General features: G+C 33.4%; 2 protein-coding genes and 1 long non-coding RNA gene across 8 annotated transcripts in view; 2 read left to right on the top strand and 1 right to left on the bottom strand.

The window, feature by feature from the left end:
* LOC126767864 (uncharacterized) overlaps positions 1-19,948 on the top strand; it is a 31,769-nt gene extending 11,821 nt beyond the window's left edge. For 2 of the 6 annotated variants that reach the window (XM_050485558.1, XM_050485560.1), the window contains exons 3-8: positions 3,505-3,657; positions 6,073-6,213; positions 6,431-6,545; positions 8,567-8,763; positions 11,595-12,079; positions 15,409-15,508. In XM_050485558.1, coding sequence (XP_050341515.1) covers positions 3,505-3,657; positions 6,073-6,213; positions 6,431-6,545; positions 8,567-8,763; positions 11,595-11,917 — 929 coding nt within the window. In that variant the 3' untranslated portion in view covers positions 11,918-12,079; positions 15,409-15,508. Of the gene's footprint in view, positions 1-3,504; positions 3,658-6,072; positions 6,214-6,430; positions 6,546-8,566; positions 8,764-11,594; positions 12,080-15,408 lie in introns of all 6 variants that reach the window. The other 4 variants (XM_050485561.1, XM_050485559.1, XM_050485563.1 and 1 more) reach the window with 4 other exon arrangements.
* Positions 13,959-15,434, bottom strand: LOC126767870 (uncharacterized). Its single transcript, XR_007669170.1, has 2 exons — positions 15,369-15,434; positions 13,959-14,129 (listed from the first exon to the last, which is right to left on the bottom strand). It is a non-coding gene; the product is annotated as an uncharacterized LOC126767870 (long non-coding RNA).
* Positions 19,949-20,878: 930 nt separating the features above from the next.
* On the top strand, positions 20,879-21,826 carry LOC126751398 (cytochrome c oxidase assembly protein COX20, mitochondrial). The gene is made up of 3 exons (XM_050461641.1): positions 20,879-21,057; positions 21,119-21,306; positions 21,393-21,826. Exons 1-3 carry the CDS (start codon positions 21,013-21,015, stop codon positions 21,502-21,504), a joined length of 345 nt encoding a protein of 114 aa, XP_050317598.1. The 5' UTR covers positions 20,879-21,012; the 3' UTR covers positions 21,505-21,826.
* The last annotated feature ends 366 nt before the right edge of the window (positions 21,827-22,192 follow it).

Genomic DNA, 22,192 nt, shown 5'->3' with positions numbered 1-22,192 from the left:
AGCTTAGTTCGAAAAAAAATTGGTATTAATTACAAAAACAATGCAGGCATGCTGTGAACAATTTTACATATGTATGTACACTATTGCGATAAGTAAATGTATAATATTAACAGGAAAAAATATTTAGTTTTCCTGAAACATGAGATTAGCTTATTATATTATAATACAGTAGGAAAAGTGGCGAGGATTATGGCGCCGGGTTTGGTTGTGAGCCACTTCGTGAGGGTACTTCAAATCATGTATCCCTGGCAGGCGGCCTAACGACTCGTAAGCTGAAGGTGTGGGTTCGAACTAAACGTGTTGTTCCCAGCAGGATAGTGTATAGAAAATTGCTGAGTAGTTAAGGCACGCAAACTCTGTAATTATTGGGGAGGAGTTGTTAATTCAATTGGAGTGTGGGTGTAACCCACTAACTATATAAATGTTTGAATTACATAGTTGAAATACATACTTCAATTATATACCTTATTGACATATGATATTTGCATGTGTAGAAGGCAAATTATTTACCTCCTTCTATTAATTTACTAATACAAATCAGTTGTAATAAATAAATTCTTGTGACAAATTGCTATAATTTACATTCACGAGTGTTTAGGGAATGCATTAAGTTATTAGAGAATTATTGCTAATAATTTATTACAAAATTAAAATGGAGGATTTGCGTATTTTTTAGATTTTTAAACGCTATAATAGGTTTTTAAGAGTGAAATAAAAATAATGAAATTTTAATTGCAACCAGTAATAGTAATAATAAAATTTAAAAAAATGTAAATCGGATTTATTTCCGTGGCTTGGCGTTTAGCTTCTCGTCTACATCCCCACATTTTCTTTTTTATAAAGCCGCTTTCGGTTCGCTCACCGTCGAAAGCTTGGCTTGGCGTTGATTAGCGCGTTGACAGTGCCTGGCATTTTTAGTACCAATTGGCAGTGTGGAATGGACACACCAAAAACCTTGGTAGGGTTCGAGGCCCATCTAAAATCTCTGCTGTACTCAGGGTCCGGCATCTGGTTGCAATGCAACTCCACACTCAACTGACAAAGTGTCAGTCCGAAGTGCTAGTCCGCATGAGCAGATTGGCCTCGTAGTCGAAGCTGCTACCAACTGAGTTTTCGTACTGTTCTGGACTGGTGGCCGAGGGTTAGATCCCATATGTGCATTACACGCACACACCATTCACACAAGAAGCTAACCCTAATACCCAGTTAAACGCCTTCGCCGTCTAAACAACTCACCCCCCAAAAAACTCTAACTGTTCGGCACTCCGACTAGTGGAGATCACATCGTTAATATCTCAACGTCCATCAGCCCAGCTAGTCATAGTCCATACCACCCAGATCTCTAATGTCCGACTACATCGGGCATTCTGCAATAACATGTACCCAGTCCTCGGCCGGCGTACCACGCAAACACCCTAACCTATCAAATAGGTGTCTCTGATGCAAACATGCGTTTAGAAGTTCATGCGTCCTAAGCAGAAAACTCAGACTCAGACAGAAGCTGCCTGCACCCTAGATATCCTTCCTTCTCCAAAACAGCATCGGGAATCCAATCATTTGGCAGGAATGATACACTCAAATCCTTTCATAAACTGTATGCAACAGCGCGCTGTATGAGTTAGATTGACAGTAGTACCAACTATATACAAGCATCGCAACTTGCTCCCATTCCAGTCGCAGTACTGCTGGCGACACAGCTTGAAAGATCCTTGTGCCCGCCGGAGGTACAGCCTCGTCTCCTACTAACTTTTGAACTCATGTGCAAGGGACTGGGCCGTTTCTTTTCTTTATCGATTTACATATTGAATTTTGGGATTCGGAGGTTTCCACCATTTCAAATTTTCGAAGAACATTCCCAAACATATACATTTTACTTGGACATATTTGCAAAAAAATTCCATTCTTTGTATACATAAGTGAATAAGCTTAAGGTGTTATGCTGCCAAAGACTCACTATACAGTTCTGAGTTTTAATATGACAAAAGTTTAAAGTCTTTTCAAAATGTAACGTAAACACCATAAGGCAAAATAACGCGAATTCCGAAGTCTTTTCATTACTCATAAAAATATGTGTGTGTATGTGTAATGAATTCTCTGCTGTTGAATATTTCTAAAGCTCTTTGCCAGTTTGAAAGATTTTCTTTGACCTTCTGGCATTTTTTTTTGATAAAGACGGATTTCTAAAGAAAAGGAAACCAAAAGCAGAGTAAAAGACAGCTTAAGGATATCAAATACAAAAGGATAAACAATGGCATTTATTTATTATTAAAATTAAGTCGACTCTAAAAAGCTGAAACTATCTCTAAAGCCGTTTTCAGTTTGTGAACAAAAGAAGATAAAAACGAAAAACAAGAAATAAAAAAACAACAAGCACAAAGGCAAGTAGTGGATGAAAGTAGAGCAACAATTTCCAGGTCACCACAGATTTGTATCTTTGATGCCACTTGAGCTTATACCAAGCCATATGCTTAACTGCATACACGCATGTGCCACATAACTGAATTTTAATGCACATTTGTAATTCAGCCGCACACATGCACACGTACACGAATGGATGGCGGTGTGGCTGCATAATCAAATATGCAAAACCAATGTAGCGTAAGACAATAAAATTAAGCTAAACCACTTGAAACTCACACATACACAGTTGCAGGCATGAGTATGCATGCGTGTGCGTGTGCGTGTGTTGTAAAAGCACCTTAAGTAGATGTTTGCATACTAAACGTACGGGTTACTAACCCACACACACACACACAAATGCGGTTGGGTGCATACTTCTGGTATTTGCTTTTGAATATGACACTATTGTTGCTGGTGTTGGCATTTTCGGAATCGCTGATGCTGTGCCTTTTTATAAAATTGACGCCATTGTTTTCCCTAGCGGCCAGCATGCAGCCCACAAAATGTCATCATCACTCTTTTTCCACACACACACAAGCACAGACAAAGGACAATAAAACACAAACACAAACACACTCAAATACAATATATGTGTCTATATATAGCATATGCATATGTATGTACATAAATATTTATATACAAATGCACATTTGCGCATGCAGCCCCTTGGGGCGCATTATGGCGGAAATAAAAAGTTCACAATATTACCATATGCACATATAAATAAAACACATATGATGCATTATGCATGCACTTTAGGGTGCGGCCACACATTCTTTTATATAATTTTTTTATATATTTTATGTGAAGCGTTTATTTTGGTTGCTCATACGCCGTGGTGTGCCGCATTTCCTTTGTTGACTGGCAGAGCCGCCTTAATGCTTATTTACATTGTTATGCATATACATGTGTATTTAAAAAAAATCATTTATTTGCTATATATAGTATGGAGCTACGACACACATACTTATATATACATAAATATATACAAATACATTTACATTTGCATTGTGCTGTGAAGTGCTTGCTAAAAATAGCAATATTTTGAGCTTTATTTATCTACTGTTACATTTTTATTCTAATAAGTTGCACTTTTTTCCATAGACTATGCCAGCCGAGGACAAAAGAAGTTCGGCGATAAGTGTGAGAACACATTGGAGTGCGGCTTTCCAGGTTCCATTTGTGATGCTAAGAAGAAGTCATGTCAATGCACTGAGGATTTACCGGTGACCAATCATATTGATAAATGTGGAAAAGGTTGGTTGGTTATTTATTTAAAGTTAATAATTTTTTACAAAATATCTTCTATATATATAAATGTATGTATATATATTCTTCGCAGTACTAAGAGCTGGCAAAGCACTAGTTAATGTTTTTTTATTTGGTATAAATAGTGGTAACAAATGGGCCGTTATATCATATGTTGCGTAAAACTTTTAGTCCAAAGGCATAATAATCCAAAGACAAGAAGATAAATGCCAATTCCATTGCGAAGATAAGGTTGCTTTAGCCTAATCCGTCGAATGTAAAATAAAGAGGTTTTTTTCAAGACTGAGCACCAAATTTTTTGAGGTTTATGGAGACACAATTCTGCGTTACACATAAATTGGCGTGATATAAGTTTTCTATATATGTATATATTGGGTCAAACTTGCATTGTCATTGCTCCAATATGATGAATAAGCATGGGGAAGAGTAAACTTTTACGTAAAATATGTCGAACTTGTGCTTGAAAAGTGTTTTTCATTAATATCAAGTGTTTCAGTCAAAAGCATTCGTGCTTTGGTGAGAGTTTATGGTAAACTCGGTCTAGCTGAACGAACGTGCTAAAGGTGGCAATTTTTGCTAGGAAGGCGAAAAACATCTTGGGCGGTAAAAAAAGTTTGAAGATGAGCAGTTGTTAAACACCAGAAGAGCTCAGAGAATCCTTCGGAGTCACTCAAGCAGCCATTTCAAAACGTTTAAACGCATCGGAATACATTGAAAAGATAGGAAATTAAGTGTGATATGAATTAAAACCAAGAGACCTTGAAAGACGATTTTGCTTATTGTTACTTGAACGTCACAAAAAACAAAAGTTTTTCCCTAGTTTTGTGACTGATGATAAAAATTGAGCTATTACGACCCTAAGCAATAACTCATATGTGAAATCTGGTCAACCAGCCAAATCTATAGCAAAATCGAATCATGACGCCAAATTAATGGTCTATAGTTGGAGGGATCGGAAGAGCGTGCTATATTATGTACTTCTAAAACCGGGTGCATTTCTATTCTAATAAGTTTCACTGTTAATGAGAACGCTACCAGTCGAAAAAATCCCAAATTTCCGACTACATCCGAGACAATAGTTTTTTATCATGACCACGTTCCACCTCATGTTGTAAGACTGGCTATAAACTATTTGGATGTTTCGCTTCACTTGCCGTATAACCCAGACCTAGCCACGTCTGACTACCATGTGTTCCGGTCGATGCAGATTAGGAAATGGGCAACGATACTCATCGCATCCGTGTGCAAATTTGAATTTATAATTGGGATTTTTTGCCTACGTGATGTTTTATCTCTAACTCATTCACCTAGTGTGATTCTTCAGAAAGAATCGATCGATCTGGCAAAGACATCAAATATGACAGATACACTGCTTTTTCTGAAATCGATGATAAAAAGCTGAAGAACCTTTTCGATCCATTTATTCAGACACGAAAAAAATGGCAGCAGAACTGAAAGATGACGAAGAAAAACCAAGAATCTGCGTCCGCCAAACAAAACGGGAACATTTCTGCGTGAGAACTTGCAAAGAATACTACAGAGTCTCAGTGTATATGCCTTTGTTGGATACAATCGGCGAAGATTTGAAGACGCGTTTTTCTAGAGAAGTATTGGATGGATTTCAACTGAGTTTGCTGCTCCTAGAAAAGCATGTGCTTTGAAAACCAAATAAATATTCTGCACGCTTTCTGCGACGAATGCTAGCTCGAAACGATCTTTTCCGACACTTCGCCTCATGAAAACGTGGCTGAGGATGAACAAGCTTCAAGATAGATTGATCGGCCTGGCGTTCCGCACACGCATCATGACATTGAAGTTACTGCAGAAGAAGTTCTAAAAAGATTCTCACAACTTGGTCCACATCCTTTTTTTTTGGTGAAATTTTCCTATTCCATACACGAACTGACAACAGTATTACACATTGCAATAAAGTACTATGTCACCCGCACGTCTACAATTTATAATGTGTTTTTCAATTTAGTAGGATTTGATATTAGAAGGTCGATTAGAAAATTTTCCACCACGATATTAAACTGCTATATTTAATATAATAATTTTCATGTTTATTTAAAAAAATAGTTTAAAAATAGCGCGGCCTCATTCCATAAAGTCATGAAGCGAAAGATCTCGCAATAAACCACTGATTCATTAGGTCTTTCTTCTTAGTGTAAAAAAATAGAGGAATACTTTAAACACCGAAAACAATGTCAGTTTTGAGAGTCCAACGAGGGTCACTATAGCCCTCAATTATTAGTTTAGCCTGAGTGGAAAATGCAGAAAGAAAATGTTCTTCAGGGGAAACAACGATTACTAAAGTTTACTTTCGGAAACATATTATCGAACTTATTGCCATACAAGCATATAGATTTTTATTATATAAAGTAAAACATGTTTTCATTTCAGAGGCTGCTGTGAATGAGTCTTGTTTCTTTAACGAACAATGCGAGGTAAAACACTATCAAACCGAATGCCGTGATGGACGCTGCGCTTGCCGTTATGAAATGATGCCCTTTTGGGGCAAAGATGGGACAGTCGAATGCAAGGGTAGCTACTCAAAATGAATATATTATTAGCACTTCACACTAATGCGATATAAACACTTTACACAAAATAAATTATTTTACAAAATGAAAAAGTTGAGGAAACTGTTAATTTTTTTTCCAAAAACTTATTACTCATTTGTTTCCTTCCCTTTGCTCTTACAATAACGAAATGCATTTAAAAATTAAATAAAATAACAACATTTTTCTCATAAAAATAGGGCGCGGCGACAAGCGTGGACCAGAGACCTATATCGATCCGGCAATGATTGGCGTACTGGTAGGAATGGCATTGATGTTTATTATAATTTGTGTCGTCCTTCGATTATTTAGCCAGTGAGTAATATTTCTGATACTTTCAATACAAAAGTACATATTTATACAATTTTGTATAAACGTCCACTTTCTAAGTGACCTTTTTTGGCATTTTTTACTAATATATAATTTTATTTGTTTTGCTTATTGCAATAATAATCACCAGCACCGAGAGCGATTATGTCATTTTCCGTTTGGGAAAAACTCTACCTATGTATGTGTTACAAGTTTTGTTAAATGTACACAATGCAAGTAAATCGATAAGAAAATCACTAAAACATAAAACAAAAGAAATGGAACATCTAACGAAATACAGTAAAGTACTCACGAGAGAGTGGAGAGACATTTTTAAAATGTACAACTGAGTGACCCAATTCAAGTCGCACGCATTCTTATGCCACTTGGTATGTATTAATGGTTTGAAATTTTCGCGTCAGATTGCGAGTAATTATTAAGTAATTACGAAGTAATCTCTTGCTTTGGCTTGACAAAAGCTTCTGAGATACCTTTGTTAAAGAGATTCCTTAAAAACCCACTTCAATCTATGAGCGATTAATTTCTTGGAAAGTTGAATGCTCTTTCCCACGCTTAGACTGTCTCAAAACTCTAGTTTCCCAAAGTTTCCCAACTCTAGTTTCTCAAAACCTGACATTTTTAAGGGGTTATACTACTATGAGCAAAAAATAGTAAGACAATGCTTATAATTTTAATGTCATTCATTTATTCTTTAAAATTTATGTCGTCCACCTCAAAGAAATTCCTCTTGGCTCCAACTTGACTTAGTGCCAACGTTTTTCCATTCCTCGAAACAGTTGTTAAAGTCAATTTCCGGAGTAGCCGCAGAAAACTGTCAGCATAAGCTTGATTTTTGACCTGCTTTGGTGTGTTTTTTCGGCTTCGGCTCACCTTTGCCACGATATTCGGCCCACTGATTTCTTTCTTTGGATCCACTTGATCCCATAACCGATCCCCAGCAGGACCTATCTTTATGTTTCAATGAAAGTTTGAAATTATATGTACTTGAATAAAATGAAAATCTTTCTATGAATCCCTCTCGGCGGCCGTGAATAAGGCAAACATGTTAATATTAACTATAAATCAATATTGTTTTATGCTTTTAGTGGATTAAATGTTATTATTGTTCATTCACGGTAATTTCTAACCTAAGTATACATACGTGTAATAGATAAAATAAAATTTTAGAGGAAAGTATCGTGGGCGTAGCTAAAAAAATTAAAAATGTTTTTTTGCTTATTAATTTTTTTTAAATTTAATATTATTGTTTTTCAGTGACATGTCTTAACTAAATATTATTTGTGTTGCAAAATTTGATTTTTTGTTTGTAATTCAAATTTAAAATTTTCCAGCTAAAACAGTAAAAAAAAATATATATAAAATTCGATGTTGCTATAAAAAATATTTTTTTTTTTTTCAAATTAATTGCTTTTTAGTTCTATTCCATCTATAACAAAAATTTCGGATTCAATCTGTTTCTGTATACTAATTTTCAACCGTTACAGAGCTAATTTTTAGCCACGCCCTTGCGATTACAAATAGATGTTTTTGAATTGACTACGCCGTGTCGCCTAGAATTTGTTGCAATAATTAACACAAATCATACACACACACATACAGATTTATAAATTGTATAATGCCAAGATTTTGAGTTCATCACATATGATTACACACATACCATACATACATAAATGCAAACGCTTTAAAATTTAATACTAATTATTTATACGAATTGTTGTGTAATTATGTTTTGAAAACCAAAACCAAAAAAAATTAAAAAAAAAATCACTCTTAAAATATAATTTGCTTGAATTGCGTTGATCGAGCTCGTTTTGTTTCTATTTCTTTTTGTTCTATTTTTATCATGATCCACCGTACCGACGTCCATCGTTTCCATCACCAAAAAAAAAAAAAAACAAAAAAAATATGATAATAATAATAAAAACAAATAAAACATTTGTTGTTATTGTTGTTGATGTTGTTGTTTAATAACACAAAATATACGCCAATAATAAACATTTACTCAGGGCACGTTGGCGTGAGAACCGGACAATTTTCAACACACCGAATCCACGTCTCATGAACGTATCGCTTTTGCGTGATAGCAAACTCTTGCACGGCCAGGAGCGACGCGGCTCGCGTATGTCGGTGCGAGCACCGTCGCGCCAGCCGAGCATGGCTTCGCTACGTCCGCATTCGCCGAATCCGTCGTTAGGTAAGACAGGTTTGTATCCAAAATACATACATTTCAACTGAAAGTTAAATGCCAAAAGCAACAAAAAAAGCTCAAAAATTAAATTAATTTTCTTAAATTAATTAAAATATCCAATTAAAAGTCTCTCCTTAAAGAATTTTATATAAAGAATTAAAGCTACGTACATATCTATATGTATAATTTGTATGTATGTGCCTCCTTGCAGTAAGGTTACCAGAAAAACACATCTGGTGTGCTCACAAGTCCTTGCAATATACGATTCGATCCAGAAATTTAACTGAAACTGAAATGGAAATGTTAAATGTTTGCAAAATATTTTCAGTTAAATAAATAGTTGGAATGGCTTTTTATGTAAAATATTCCCAAATATTTTGTAATTGTATCTTACAAGGCTTTGTGAATCAGCTACTTCAAATATTTCATATCTTCGTTGCGTTGTAACTAATTTTCAATTTATTTAAAATCATCGCTAGTTTTGCTAGATTTAAGTCATTTTTTGTTATAAGCCGATTTTGCTTTAATAATCCATAATTAAATGCTCATTGTATTTATATGTAAGATAATGGATTATTATAAGTATACTATATCGAAGTTGGACACGGCTTAGGAAAGGCTTTAACGTCATTTCTTGAGTTTCGGTATTCGGTTTTCGTTATTATTTTACATTTCCACTTGAAAGTTGACCGAATTATGTTTAAATTCGTAAAGCCAGATCAAATTTGATTCAGACGGACAAAAAGAACTAACAGTTTAACGTAATTTAACACAAATTTTTATTATTGTCTTAAAATTTGACGCTTTTTGAGCTAATATATGAATGCCAAAGCTTAATCCACTTCTTATAAGTCAAGGCTGCGATGGCCTTCGGTGTCTTCAATGAATTTTGGTGTTTTTAGTTTCGGTTAATTTTTGGTGCGCCATTAGCAAGGTTGCTGGAGAGTTTCTATGTCATATTCATAAATCCACGTCTCGTTACCACAGTAATGATGCGTTTGATGAATTTCAAGCAAATTTGTGTTAATTTTTTTCCATTGTGAAAATAGTCAGACAAATGAAGATTAAGCTTCGGACAAACTTAAAAAAAGATTGTACCAAGTTAAAAAATAAATTTTTTATCGTTTGATTTGCACTCGCCGGGCCGGTTCAAGTCGAATTTGATCAGATGGTGTTGACACTTCGTAAAGATCCATTTCGAAGTTCCCTACTTTTATAAAGAAAAACACAGAAGCTTCAAATTAAATGGGGAATGCTTATTGCCATTCGAAAGAACATTCTTTGGCATTTATTTTCTTGAAGATTATCTTTAAAATGTTGGCCGCAGCTACGTCTCAGATGTTCAATCCATTGAGTCCAATTTTCGATGACTCGTTTGAGCATTTTGACTGGTAACTGGCGAATGACACATGTAATATTTTACTCCAAGGCCTGATTCGAAGCGGGATCGTCTGCATAGACTTTATACTTTACGTTCTCATAGGAAAAAGTCTAACGATGTGATATCACACGTGGCCCAGTCTTATTTACACCAAATATCGCCAAGATCACGAGCTTCAATTTCAGGCGTCAAATACTCGGTTATCATGGCGCGTTGACGATCGCCATTGAAGGTTACGTTCTACCGATGATTTCACCGGCCCACAAAACACACCAAACCGTTTTTTTCTGGATGAAATGGCAGTTCTGGATTCTCTTCAGGTTGCTCTTCGGCAACTTTGCTTGTTTACGTACCTATTGCGCCAGAAACGGCCTCACCAATGAACAAAATTTGGCTCAGAAACATCGGGTGGGAAGCGTTGTCGCTTGGGAAGGTCGAGCGGCTTCAGTTCTTGCACAATCCGTATTCTGTACGTTTTCACTTTAAGATCTCGACGCAGATTGCGCCAAGTCGTTCCATAGGTCAGTCCGAGTTGCTTCGAACGGCGCCAAATCGACTCTCCGCGGTCTTCGTGTAGACTCACAGCTACAGCTGCTATATTTACTTGACCACCCACGTTTCTGGATACAAATTTTGCTAAGTTTTACTTTGTCGACGTTTTACTGAAATCTTTTTAATCGCGTTCTGTTTCTAGTCACCTTTTTTGTTTTTCGTCAGCTCATAGGTCTATTTCAGAATAAGTTGGAATTAATCTCCCGAATGGTGCCGTCACCAAAAAATGCTTGCATTTTTTTTTTAATTTTTCGATAGGCGCTGATTCTACTATAAAACATATACATACATACGCAAGTTCCTGAAAAGCCACATTAAACCGAGCCGCCGAAAGATTTCGGTTTCTGAAGTTAAGTACAGTCTATGTCTGTGTCCAACTTTGATTTCTATTTAATTACTTATTTATAATTTTAAAATATATCTATATACTTAAAATGGCAGTTCAGGTTTCTATTGTACCCATAAAACCGCAAAACAAGTTTTGGAACGATATAAAATATGTAATATAGTGGATCGAACGCAAAAATGTTTTTTTGATTTTTTGCGAAAAATCAATTTCTTACCGTTTTCGCTTTTGCCTCACTATGATTCTAGCATAAGTCTATTTAAATGTTGAAATCATTTAACCTTTCTACTGATTTTGTTTAGTTGAGGTTTTTGTCTAGACGATGTTGTTTTTGAAAAGCGATATGCAAGGTACTTACAACCAAAAACAGCATAAGTAGAAATATTGAATTTTTACTGAATCAAGATATTTTTAAAATAATAAATACTTAAGTAGTGACAAATCTTATCAGTTGTAACACATTTTAAATCTAAGTATATAAAAATCATCTCATTAGCATTAACTGACTAAATGCCGTCAATTGCAAATCGACTGATGTCTCCAAATTGGCTAATTCCATTGAAACAGATCACAAATCAGGGCGTATGACGCGCTCCAAGAGCAACACTCGTTCAAGTGACTCCCGTGTTAGCGACGTTTCGAATTGCTCGCGTCTGCTCGAGCATCCCCACACCACCATTCACGCACCGCATACATACGCGCCGTACACGCCGACCACACACACAACGTACCACCACCACCAACAGCCACCATCACCACAATCACAACCGCCAGAGCCGCCACAGTCCAATGCAACTGCCACAGCCCCAGCGAATGCGGATACCGACATCGAGACGGCTATGTGCTTGACCACGCCGCCAGCCGTCGCCATCAAGGCGAACAAATTCTGAATGAACCGTTCCAAATTGCCTACTCTAAGCATAACGATGGCTACATAAGCGCGAGTATGTGGGTCGAAGGCGCAGGCATTAGCTGTGCTCGGTATCCCAGTTGACAACAACACCAATAAGTGCATGGTGCGTTCATTTCCGCATACAGACACACACAGACATGTATGTTGTTTGTATGAAAAGCTAAGAATTATATTTGAATGTTTAGTGGACCTACTACTTTAGTCTTGGTAATCTTAGCTGAAACAAATATCCGTAGTTCTATTCAATATCTTCCAACTACACCGTACTAACTGCCCACTTACTATATACAATCCGTTATAAAGTATGTTTGTATGTAAGTGCATAATAACACCAAGTAGTTGCAACCGTAGAGTTCTTTAGTTAATACTCCAACACACACACACACATACAGATTTCTATTATGTACATACTTACATATATATGTATGGAACTTAGTAGCAGTAGCCGTTGATTATATGCCCAGTGACTATTCGCAAGTACTCCTTGATACAAACTATATACGTACATATATGTATACCACATGCATACAAACACACACAATATTTTTACGAGCGCAAACCTTACACTTTATATAAATATTATATATTAATAAGCTCATGCAAAACTGCAATAAACTCTTTAAATTACGACTCTCTAGCTCATAACACACAATATCCTAATAACTTGGATAAAAATATTACAAAACTTACAACATAGTAGTCATACTTAAATTTGGAACAGTGGTAAAAACAATAGAAAGCTAGTTTAGAAATGTGGAGCTGGAAGTGGATCACTCTCTTTGATGTCATATGATCAATGGCAGAAAAGACGATGACGTTGAGTTGTAGTGTTGGGACGCAACAGAAATCTATACGGATATATCTAAATTGTGTTTGATTTCGTCGCGAATGAATCTATTACTGTCGACACCCATCGAAACATTGAGGACATGAAGTCAGTTCGGAGTAACGAATCAATTTCCGTCAAAACGGCCTTTGTCTTCCAACTGAGGTTTCGAAACATATTCTTTTGATAAAAGCATATTGAAATAGTCAGTTGAGGGTGGGTTTGGTTAATAAGTCGTTCGAAAAAAGGGATCACACTTGGACAGCTGAGATAATGCTGAGCTGTAATATCTAAATACTTCTAAGTATTGTTCGAAAAGAGACACAGAAATCGACAAAGTTCTTTAAACGTGCACCAATTTGCTGAGGCGGCTGATATCAATTTCAGCTATTTCGTCAAATTCGCCGCAGGTATGATTGCCGAGGTGTTTCCACTTCAGTCTAGGAAAAGCAGTACAAGAAAGTGACTGAATATTTTCGCCTCATCCTTCTGCATACAACTTTGGGAATTAGCATTCGAACGTGTAAGTTTTTGATTAAAACAAGTCTTATCTACTGAAGCATGGGTTTCTGGAATATCAAAAAAGACGAAAAGGTATACGGAAATAGTAATTACAACGAAAAATATTTAATTATTCAACAGTATTTATCTTGCCGCCTTCAAAGTAATCCCCACCAGATGTAATATACTTATGTCAACAATTTTCCAGTAATCGGAAAAATTTTCATCTCCACTTTTTGTGATGGCCTACAGCTCCTTCAACGAATTTTGTTTTATCTCTTCGATCGACTGAAAACGGTTCCCCCAAACAAGCAAATTCCGTTTGGGAAACAAGATAAAATCACACACTGCCAAATCTGGTGAATACGGTAGTTGATCGATGGTATTCATTGCGTTTTTTATTCTTTTTGGAAAAAAATTCAGCTTTGTCGGGACGAGTTGAGCAAGAAACCGTTTTACATCTAAAATATCCACCAAAGTATCCACCAAAATCATTCGAACGGACTCGCGTGAGATCTCGAGCTCGTTGCCATCTATCTAACACTTAACTCAAGATTTTAAGCATCATATTCTTCACATTTTGAATATTTTTATCAGTTAAGAAAGTCGAAGATCGTTCAGAACGAGTCATTGTAAAAATCGCAACGCAATACAGAGGTATGGGGTTATATACAGTTAGAAGGCCGAAAAATTCCTGAAAAACTATTAAATTTATTTATCCAAAAATGTGTACACATATTATGGCATCTTTTAACTGTATTTTAAGATTTAGTATTAGTAAAAATATTTATTTAGGAACTACAGCTGATCTCCGCGAAAAAAGAGGTTTTGTGGTGATCACTATATCTCTGAACTGGATCATCTGAAAATAAAAAAAACAGACAGATATCGTTAAAGTAACGTTAAATCTAGTAAAGCAAATCAAAGTAATAAGCAAAATATATATTTTTTTTGACAAAATAAAGGGTAAAAAAAAAATAAATTTTTGACAAAAATTTCGGGCTTAAATCATTTATTAAAAAAATATTTATTGGTGAGATAAAATATTCGTTTAATTACTAAAAAATATATTTAAGAAGCACGTGTTTAAATTTGAGACTAATCGGTTTAAGCGTCTTCGGGTAATGCAATTCTGAAACGCTTTTCAAATTTGCGTGTAACTTCGAAAATATTTATCGGAACGATATGAAAAATATATGTACATTAAGAAAACAAAATTAAAAAAAAATCGATTTTATGAAAATTCTAACTGTATATGACCCCCTAATGCCTCCTTAAGAAAGGCAGTTTAGCTCTTATCTTAAAATACTTTATATATTGAAATTTTTTGAATAGAAATCCGTTAGTTTCTAGAAAAATGTTGTAACGGTAGTTGTAACTAAAGTTTTTAAGATGAGTTAAATATAGTTATTTGATTAAATTATTGCATGAAAAACCAAAATAACGAACGAGTGGAGCTAGATCGTTATGAATATGATACAAGTATGTTTGTAAGTAGAACTTATACAAAGCCAAACCGTTACTTATACTCACGTATAACTCTGATTTATGTATGAAAGATGGCATACTTTTATTTCTCTCGCCAAGTTGGCGGCTAATTGTTTCTATTGCATTCATTTGGAGCTTTCCGATTTGATTTTCTTTAGAACTTCAGTTGCATTCACGACCATAACTTTTTCTCTAACTTATTTGACGCTTTACATGTGCTGCGATTGCCGTAACTAATTATTATGCACAAAATTAGCAAATTTACAGCATTTATGCCAAGTGCAAACATGAAAAGAAGTTGCGAATTTGCTGATTTTGTGTATAATTTACTTGTTTTTCAATACAAAAATAGAAGAGTGTGCCTAGAAATGTGCGCTGTAAATAGTTGAATGTATGTATAATTGTTGTGACAATGTAATATACGTACTAAATAACTGTTTAACTGTAAAATATTTACTACTTAATAATTAAATATGCAATATTTGTATATAATAAATTGTTTTTGTACATTTGTTTGTAGCTGAAAGTGTTACCCCAAACTAATATAACCAGATTTATGCTTAACTCCCACACTTAATGCTAAATGAATACACACAACATTATAAGTACTTACTTTACTCATTGTAAAATTTGCTTTGTCTACCCGCGAGCAGGGTCACATTCGGGCAGCGCCAGCGCGAGCAACGCATCAGCCACGTCTATACGTTCGACGCGTAGTAATTCCGTGGCACCAGGCAATGTAGCTAATGTCGGTCAGCTGGAGAGGAAGGGCTCGCAGTATCACAATCAGCATCAACATCAGCATCCACATCATCAACAACAACAACAGCAACAACAAATGCCGCTTATCACCAATATCACTGCTAATCCAGCAGCTGAAAGTGTGGCGGTCGAGATTATAGTCCCGGAAAAGTGATTGATTGCAGTTGATTGAGGGAGAAACAAGAAGTAAAACACAAAAAATCGAGTATATGAAATATTAAAAATGCATGCTAATACAAATGAAAACAAAAACAAAAAAATCTAAGCGTATACATATATAATATATACACTTGTGTGTATGAAAAAAGTAAAAGAAGACAAATCAAAAGAAGTACTTGTAGTTGAAACTGCAAGCATGTTCAAAAAACAAGAAACAAAAACACACAGAAAAACAAAAATAAAATTACGTGCATATATAAAATTAAAACGAGAGTGATGGTTATAGCTAAGCACAAGTCAAGTAGTTGCAAAAAGCGTATGAGTGAGTAACACATATGCATTTGCTAAAAACTGCAAAAAAACGAAAAAAAAAAAAAAAAAAAAAAATAAAAAAAATTAATAAAAAAAGATATATTTAAAAAATTAATAAAAAAAAAATATTTAAGATACTACTTTATTTTAACAGCAAATAATGTCATACAAAAACGAAATAACGCAAATACACAGAAAAATGCTTTGTTAAAAACGATAAAAAAAACTTGCATAACAAATTCATATTTTTATTTCTTCTTCTTCAAAAAACAATTATTACAAAAAAAAAAATATACATAAACGCGTATACTTGCAGCTTTTAACACCAAAACTAAATAAAATAATTTATGTAGCAGATAACCGTTATACATATGTATGTAACAATACGTATGCACATATGTATATGCACATATAAAACACAAAACCAAATAAATACACCGTAACTTTAAGAAAAATATTCACACTGATTATAAAAAATAGTAAAAAATAACGCGAGTAATTTTAAAACGCAGATACTTAACCAAATTAAACGAAATATTAGCTTTAAATTCGGGCAAGAAAACAAAAAAAGACACATTAAACCTAAAGAAAAACTCTTTATAATTAAGTTACTTAACTATTATTTCGTGAAAATCGCATGAAAAGTATAATGAATCTTTCGCTGACATTCATCTTCCTATCCTAGTGATATTACAAATGTAAGCAAACACACACACACAGACACATATATTACAACAACATTTTTACACAATATTGCAGAGCTATCGTACACGCCAAATTTTTCTATATAAATTAATAAATAAAAAACAAAAACAAAACCAATTTTTTTAATAGATATACCATTGCATGTATGTACCTTAAAAACCGGCGGTAAGCACAATATTACAATAACCACGGTAGTTACAGAAGATACTAAAAATAACGATTAGAAAAACGAATAAATAGCATAAACAATAGTGGAAGAAAATAAAAACATAGCAAATCCTACACACTTAACTACAAACAGAACGAAACTTTGAATACATACCTAGCAAATTTTTCGGAATCATATTTTACAAAACCAAAAACCAAGAAATATGTAAAACAAAAAATAGAAATACATATGTAACTACGCAATACATATATACGCTATTTATTTTTAAACATACGTCTTTTGCGCAAATAGATTTATTTTTAAAATCAATTTAAATATACTTATGAAAAAAATTATAAAAATAAAGTAAAAAAAATACTACGCAAGCGCCATTTGTGCACCTTAAACATTTTTACTCTTAAAAAAATCGCGTACAACACTTTTAAACATTTAGGGACTTTTCATACACACAACCATACATACATACATACATATAAGATGGTATTCAAAATTCTAATATTCCGATAGAGCGTAAGGCGCATATTGAAACATTTCATATTCGAATAAAATATTTTCAAATAGATTGAACTAGCGGTGTAGTATTGAAATTAGCATAAAGATAATTAATTAAAAAAGTAAAAAAAAAAACAAATTGCGACTTGTGATTTGTGACGCGTTTAGGCCGAAAAAAAAAATATTAAAAACCATAAAAACCTTCGTAACAAGGCGTTATTAAAAAAAAATTATTTTAAAAGCGTACGCTTTATGAAAAACGTCAATATTTTGAGGTTATGCACCAACTACGCTGCAAGCAGCGCGTTGTTTTCATTTTGACGCTTATGTAATATATATAACATTTCACAAAAAAGTAAATAATAATAATAAAGCACAAACCGTTCATATTTGCAATATCATATTTCAGTTTCGTTACTGGCAACGCTATAACCGGCGAGTGAAAAATTGGGGAAGATTTTTTACTCGCATGTTAAAGCATGATTTTTTCAAAACAAAAACAAAACTGCAACATTTCTTGCTCAATTTACTATTACTACATTTGGCAAAAGAAATTTTATAGAAAACTTAAAATTTTAATTTTTAATTAATATACACTTTATTTTACCAGGCGCCTATTTTCTTGCATTTCATTTCAATTTCCTCTACAAAAATGCATAATACTCTAATCTGTGTACATTTAAGAACATGCAAACATATGTCAATACATGTCTGTATGTATATTTGCGATGCCTTTACATGTAACTATTAAACGAACTCGAAAACGTCTATATACATACATAATATTAAGTCATAGAAGTTCAGATTTATTTTCTATAAAATTACGAAAAATATTAGAAGAAAAAAATTGTAAATACGCAACGAAATCTCAATGAAAATTACATTCTTGCGTTTAATAAGCGCGACGAGTGGGCAAAAACAATTCCGATTTTAGAATTTGGGGAAGAATTTTAAAATTGCTTTGTTTTTAGTAGAAACGCCAACACATAAATATGTATATGTGAACACGTAAATGTACTATAAGAAAATTGTACAAAAAGTCTACTAAAGAAAAAATAAAAAAAAACATAGTAACAACTCTCACAAATGCGATTGCCTAGACGTTTTTAAAGTAGTTTAAAAATCGATAGCTTTTAATGCAAATATCAATATAAAAAGAAAAAGAAAAAGAAAAAAATACAGACATTACAGAAATATTATGTTATAAAATAACACACGATCTCTTTCTCTAAGCAAATCAAGCTTATATATATATACATGTATATGTTAAAAAGAATTTACATGAAAACGTGATGCAAATTAAATTAAATGAATACATACAAACACATACACAAAGCTAATTTCGTACATCTACTTATATATTACTTGTGAAAGAATGCTTTATTTACTTTATAGCATGTACCTAACGGTTATTAAAAATGAGTGCATATACTCGTATATAGTGATTAGCTATATATTTGATATATAACTGTAAACACATCTACACTTTGTATAACAAACGAGTAAAAGAAAAACGAAAACTTAAAATCTATCCATTTTTAATCTTTATACGAAAGCGTCTAGAAATAAATGATTGATATGAAAGTTTTCCAAATATTAACAATATAACCAAAAAATTAATAATAATTAGATAACATATTATCGTTTAGAAAGAATTTATTTACTATCCTTACACATCCCAAACATATTTATGTACGCTATATAAGTTCTATCCACTCTTGTGGCGCCTTGCAGAAAGTGAACGAAAATATTTACATTCACACGTACATACCATTTACATACATATATGAAAACAAAACTTATTAATTACACAAATATCTAAACATGCAAACAAATATAATATATACATACTTATACGCTAAATATATTGCATTCATGTATGCTTACACGCGTATTAAACACATATGTACATGCATAAAAATTCATGCAAAATATGTTACATACATATTGGCATACACCAACTAATGTGTATTTATATATGACAACCAAATGCCGTATCACAATCTTTAACAATGCATTACAATCAATTTAGTTCAAAAATATTTTACGTAATAAAACACTTTGTTATAGTTCTGTTTAACTTGAACGTAACGCAACACAGAAAATATATGTTCATCATATAAACGCATACATAAATATATGCAACACATAACTTCATACATGTGTACTAATAAATTGAACGATTTAATATATTATATTTGAACAATTTCTTCAACTGAAAAAAATGTTATTTTAATTAAATAAGAATTTGCAAAAAGCTTTAAAACCGCTGAATCAAGCCAATATCGGCTTTAGTTAAATTTTTAAATTTTTTGTTTCCAAACTGGTTATTTAATTTAATAATTTACATAAACAAATTACGCAGTACATCATATAATCTCACTACGTAATGCCATTCAAACCAATATACATACATATATTGACTTATGACACAATCACATATAAACAAAGTTTAGGAAATCGATCACTTTCTGAAAAAGCATACTATTCTAGCAGCATCAAAACCAAGAAGGAGAAAAATAAATAGTTGGAATCTTAAACACTTTATATTTAAGCAATTTTATTAAAATATATTGCCATTACTGAGGAAAAAAGTTGACTAATTCTCATTAACTTGGATGTATAGTAAGTATTTCAATATTATAAGACTTACCTACTCTAAATAGTATCTTGAATACAGATTTCAGAAGACTCACACTGATACTTCAAAATTCAGTGAAGCAACTGAGTATGCTCACAATAGAGCGCTGCGAACAAAATTTTTACACAATATTGCAGAACTTGTAATAATATAAATCTTACCTACTCTAAATAGTATATGGAAACCAGATTCTAGAATATTCTCAGAAGAAAAATTGTATGCTGATATGGAAAAAAGGCTAATTGCGTTGCTCAAGCTGGTTATTTTGGAAGTTCTCTGCCTTGTATAATTTAAAACGGATCACATTGAGCATTATATATAATTAAAATGGTATATTAATATGATAAATCAAATCGGCGAAAGCGGAAATTATATCCTTTCGGAAATAATAATCAAACACCAGTTTTTTTTTATTTTCAAATGTCAAAATTATTGGAGAGTTTAGTATTACCGTATTGACACGACTTTCAACTGCACTCTAACATAGTTGACAATAAAATTTATTTAAAAACCTCAAGAAAAGGTAAACTCATTATAAATTCCGAATATTGACCAACATTCGATTGCTAGTTTCAATAAACTCTCATATGCCGCAACTATATGTTATATGTAAATTAAAATAAATATTAACTGTTAATAATTGCCAACTCACGTGTGGCAGCACTCATTTATCACGAAACTCTCCAAAGCAAATGCTTGAACTGCATTACCATGCTTATGGGCCAAATCACGTATTGTAAAAGTATATATGAATAACGAAAAAATAAGCACTTTCATGTTTTAAACCACTTTTTAAAACTGGAAACTTTGAAATTTTTATATTACTAAAATTTTTTTATTGTCCACTGTCACAGCGGTCAATAAGCATCCTAAATTAATTCCGTGGCCTGCATTATCATTGAACAGCTGTGTGGTGTGTGCCGGTAGTAACGTTAAAACAGCTGTTCATAGTGAAATGTGAATTTTTTTTGTTGAATTTGGAGGATTGTTTATAGTTTTACTAATTAAGTTTCAAATATGGATGACCCGAGACTAATGGTTGACGAGGAACCAATCAGAAGAGTAAAACTATTCAATAATTAATAAATGACATTTTCTAACACTCGTCGCTTTGCAATTGCAGGAGCTGAAAGTATTTGGACGTGATGTTTCACAAATACCCTGCTTTCGTAATAGTTATCTATACGGGATTGGTGGTGGTGTAGCGGTAGGGATTGCTACCTTCCTGGGCACTTCGCGTACTCGGCTGTCGACACATGTAGGTTTTGGCACATTTTTCACCAGCACACTTGGCTATTGGCTGGTTTGCAGGTATGTTATTCAACAGTTTACGATAATGAAGTATTTATGAGCTAAAATTTTGATTTTTATATTCTATGCAATAATACGTCGTAAAGGTATCAATGGTCTAAAAAACGTTTTGAGTATCAACAGTTAAAGGAAGCTATGCGTAAACAGGGTCTATACGAGGGCACCGACCTCGAACGACAGTTACTGGAAGAGGCATAATCTGTCTATCTCACTTACCCGACAAAATAGATAATTGTAGCTAACTAAGAACGAATATGTACATAGATAATATTTAAGAAAATTGTTACTTAGCATTTGTGATTAGTGTTTACAAAAAAAAAAGAGCTAATGTAGTCCAGTTTTGTTCGCTCCTTATATAAAATGAGCTTGTGCTTGTGTTTTTCTGACAAAATTCTAACAAAAAAGTGCTTTTATTAATATATGATTTCTTCTTTAAATGCGTATTTATTTAAATATACAATAAACATTTTTTAAAGGAATTGTATTTTCAGTTCTAACAGATAAAACATAGTGAAAAATATTTTGTGTTGTGATCTGTTTTAAATAATATACTATCTAATAAAAGTAAAGTGTGATTGCGATCACTGTGCTACAACATACATAATTCCAATAATTAAGTATTATTGAAAAAAATAGCCAACAAATAAGATGTGATAAAATGTATTTTTCCGTTAGCAAGCGAAATTCAAAGGATTTTGTGATACCCTGAACAGAGTATAAAAAGTTCGGCCATAAGTTTCCTCATTGTCTGGTTAGCAGCATCTGTCCGTTAAGCTCTGGTTAAAAATATACTTCTTTACTGAGCGAGGGATTGTCGTTGAATTAACCACAACTTAATTGAGAGTTGATTGCTAATCAGACGACTCTGAGAAGGGAACGTCTTAGC

The sequence above is a fragment of the Bactrocera neohumeralis genome, chromosome 2 (assembly GCF_024586455.1).
Source record: "Bactrocera neohumeralis isolate Rockhampton chromosome 2, APGP_CSIRO_Bneo_wtdbg2-racon-allhic-juicebox.fasta_v2, whole genome shotgun sequence".
Taxonomy (NCBI): Eukaryota; Metazoa; Arthropoda; class Insecta; order Diptera; family Tephritidae; genus Bactrocera; species Bactrocera neohumeralis.
The sequence above is the reverse complement of the archived record's forward strand: the minus strand, read 5'-3'. Positions and strand labels throughout refer to the sequence as shown.

Excerpts from the sequence above, each read along its gene's own strand:
- LOC126751398 (XM_050461641.1), top strand. The coding sequence starts at position 21,013 with ATGGATGACCCGAGACTAATGGTTGACGAGGAACCAATCAGAAGA. Across the intron at positions 21,058-21,118 it reads ACGAGGAACCAATCAGAAGA|GAGCTGAAAGTATTTGGACG; the intron begins GTAAAACTATTC and ends TTGCAATTGCAG. Across the intron at positions 21,307-21,392 it reads GGCTATTGGCTGGTTTGCAG|GTATCAATGGTCTAAAAAAC; the intron begins GTATGTTATTCA and ends TACGTCGTAAAG.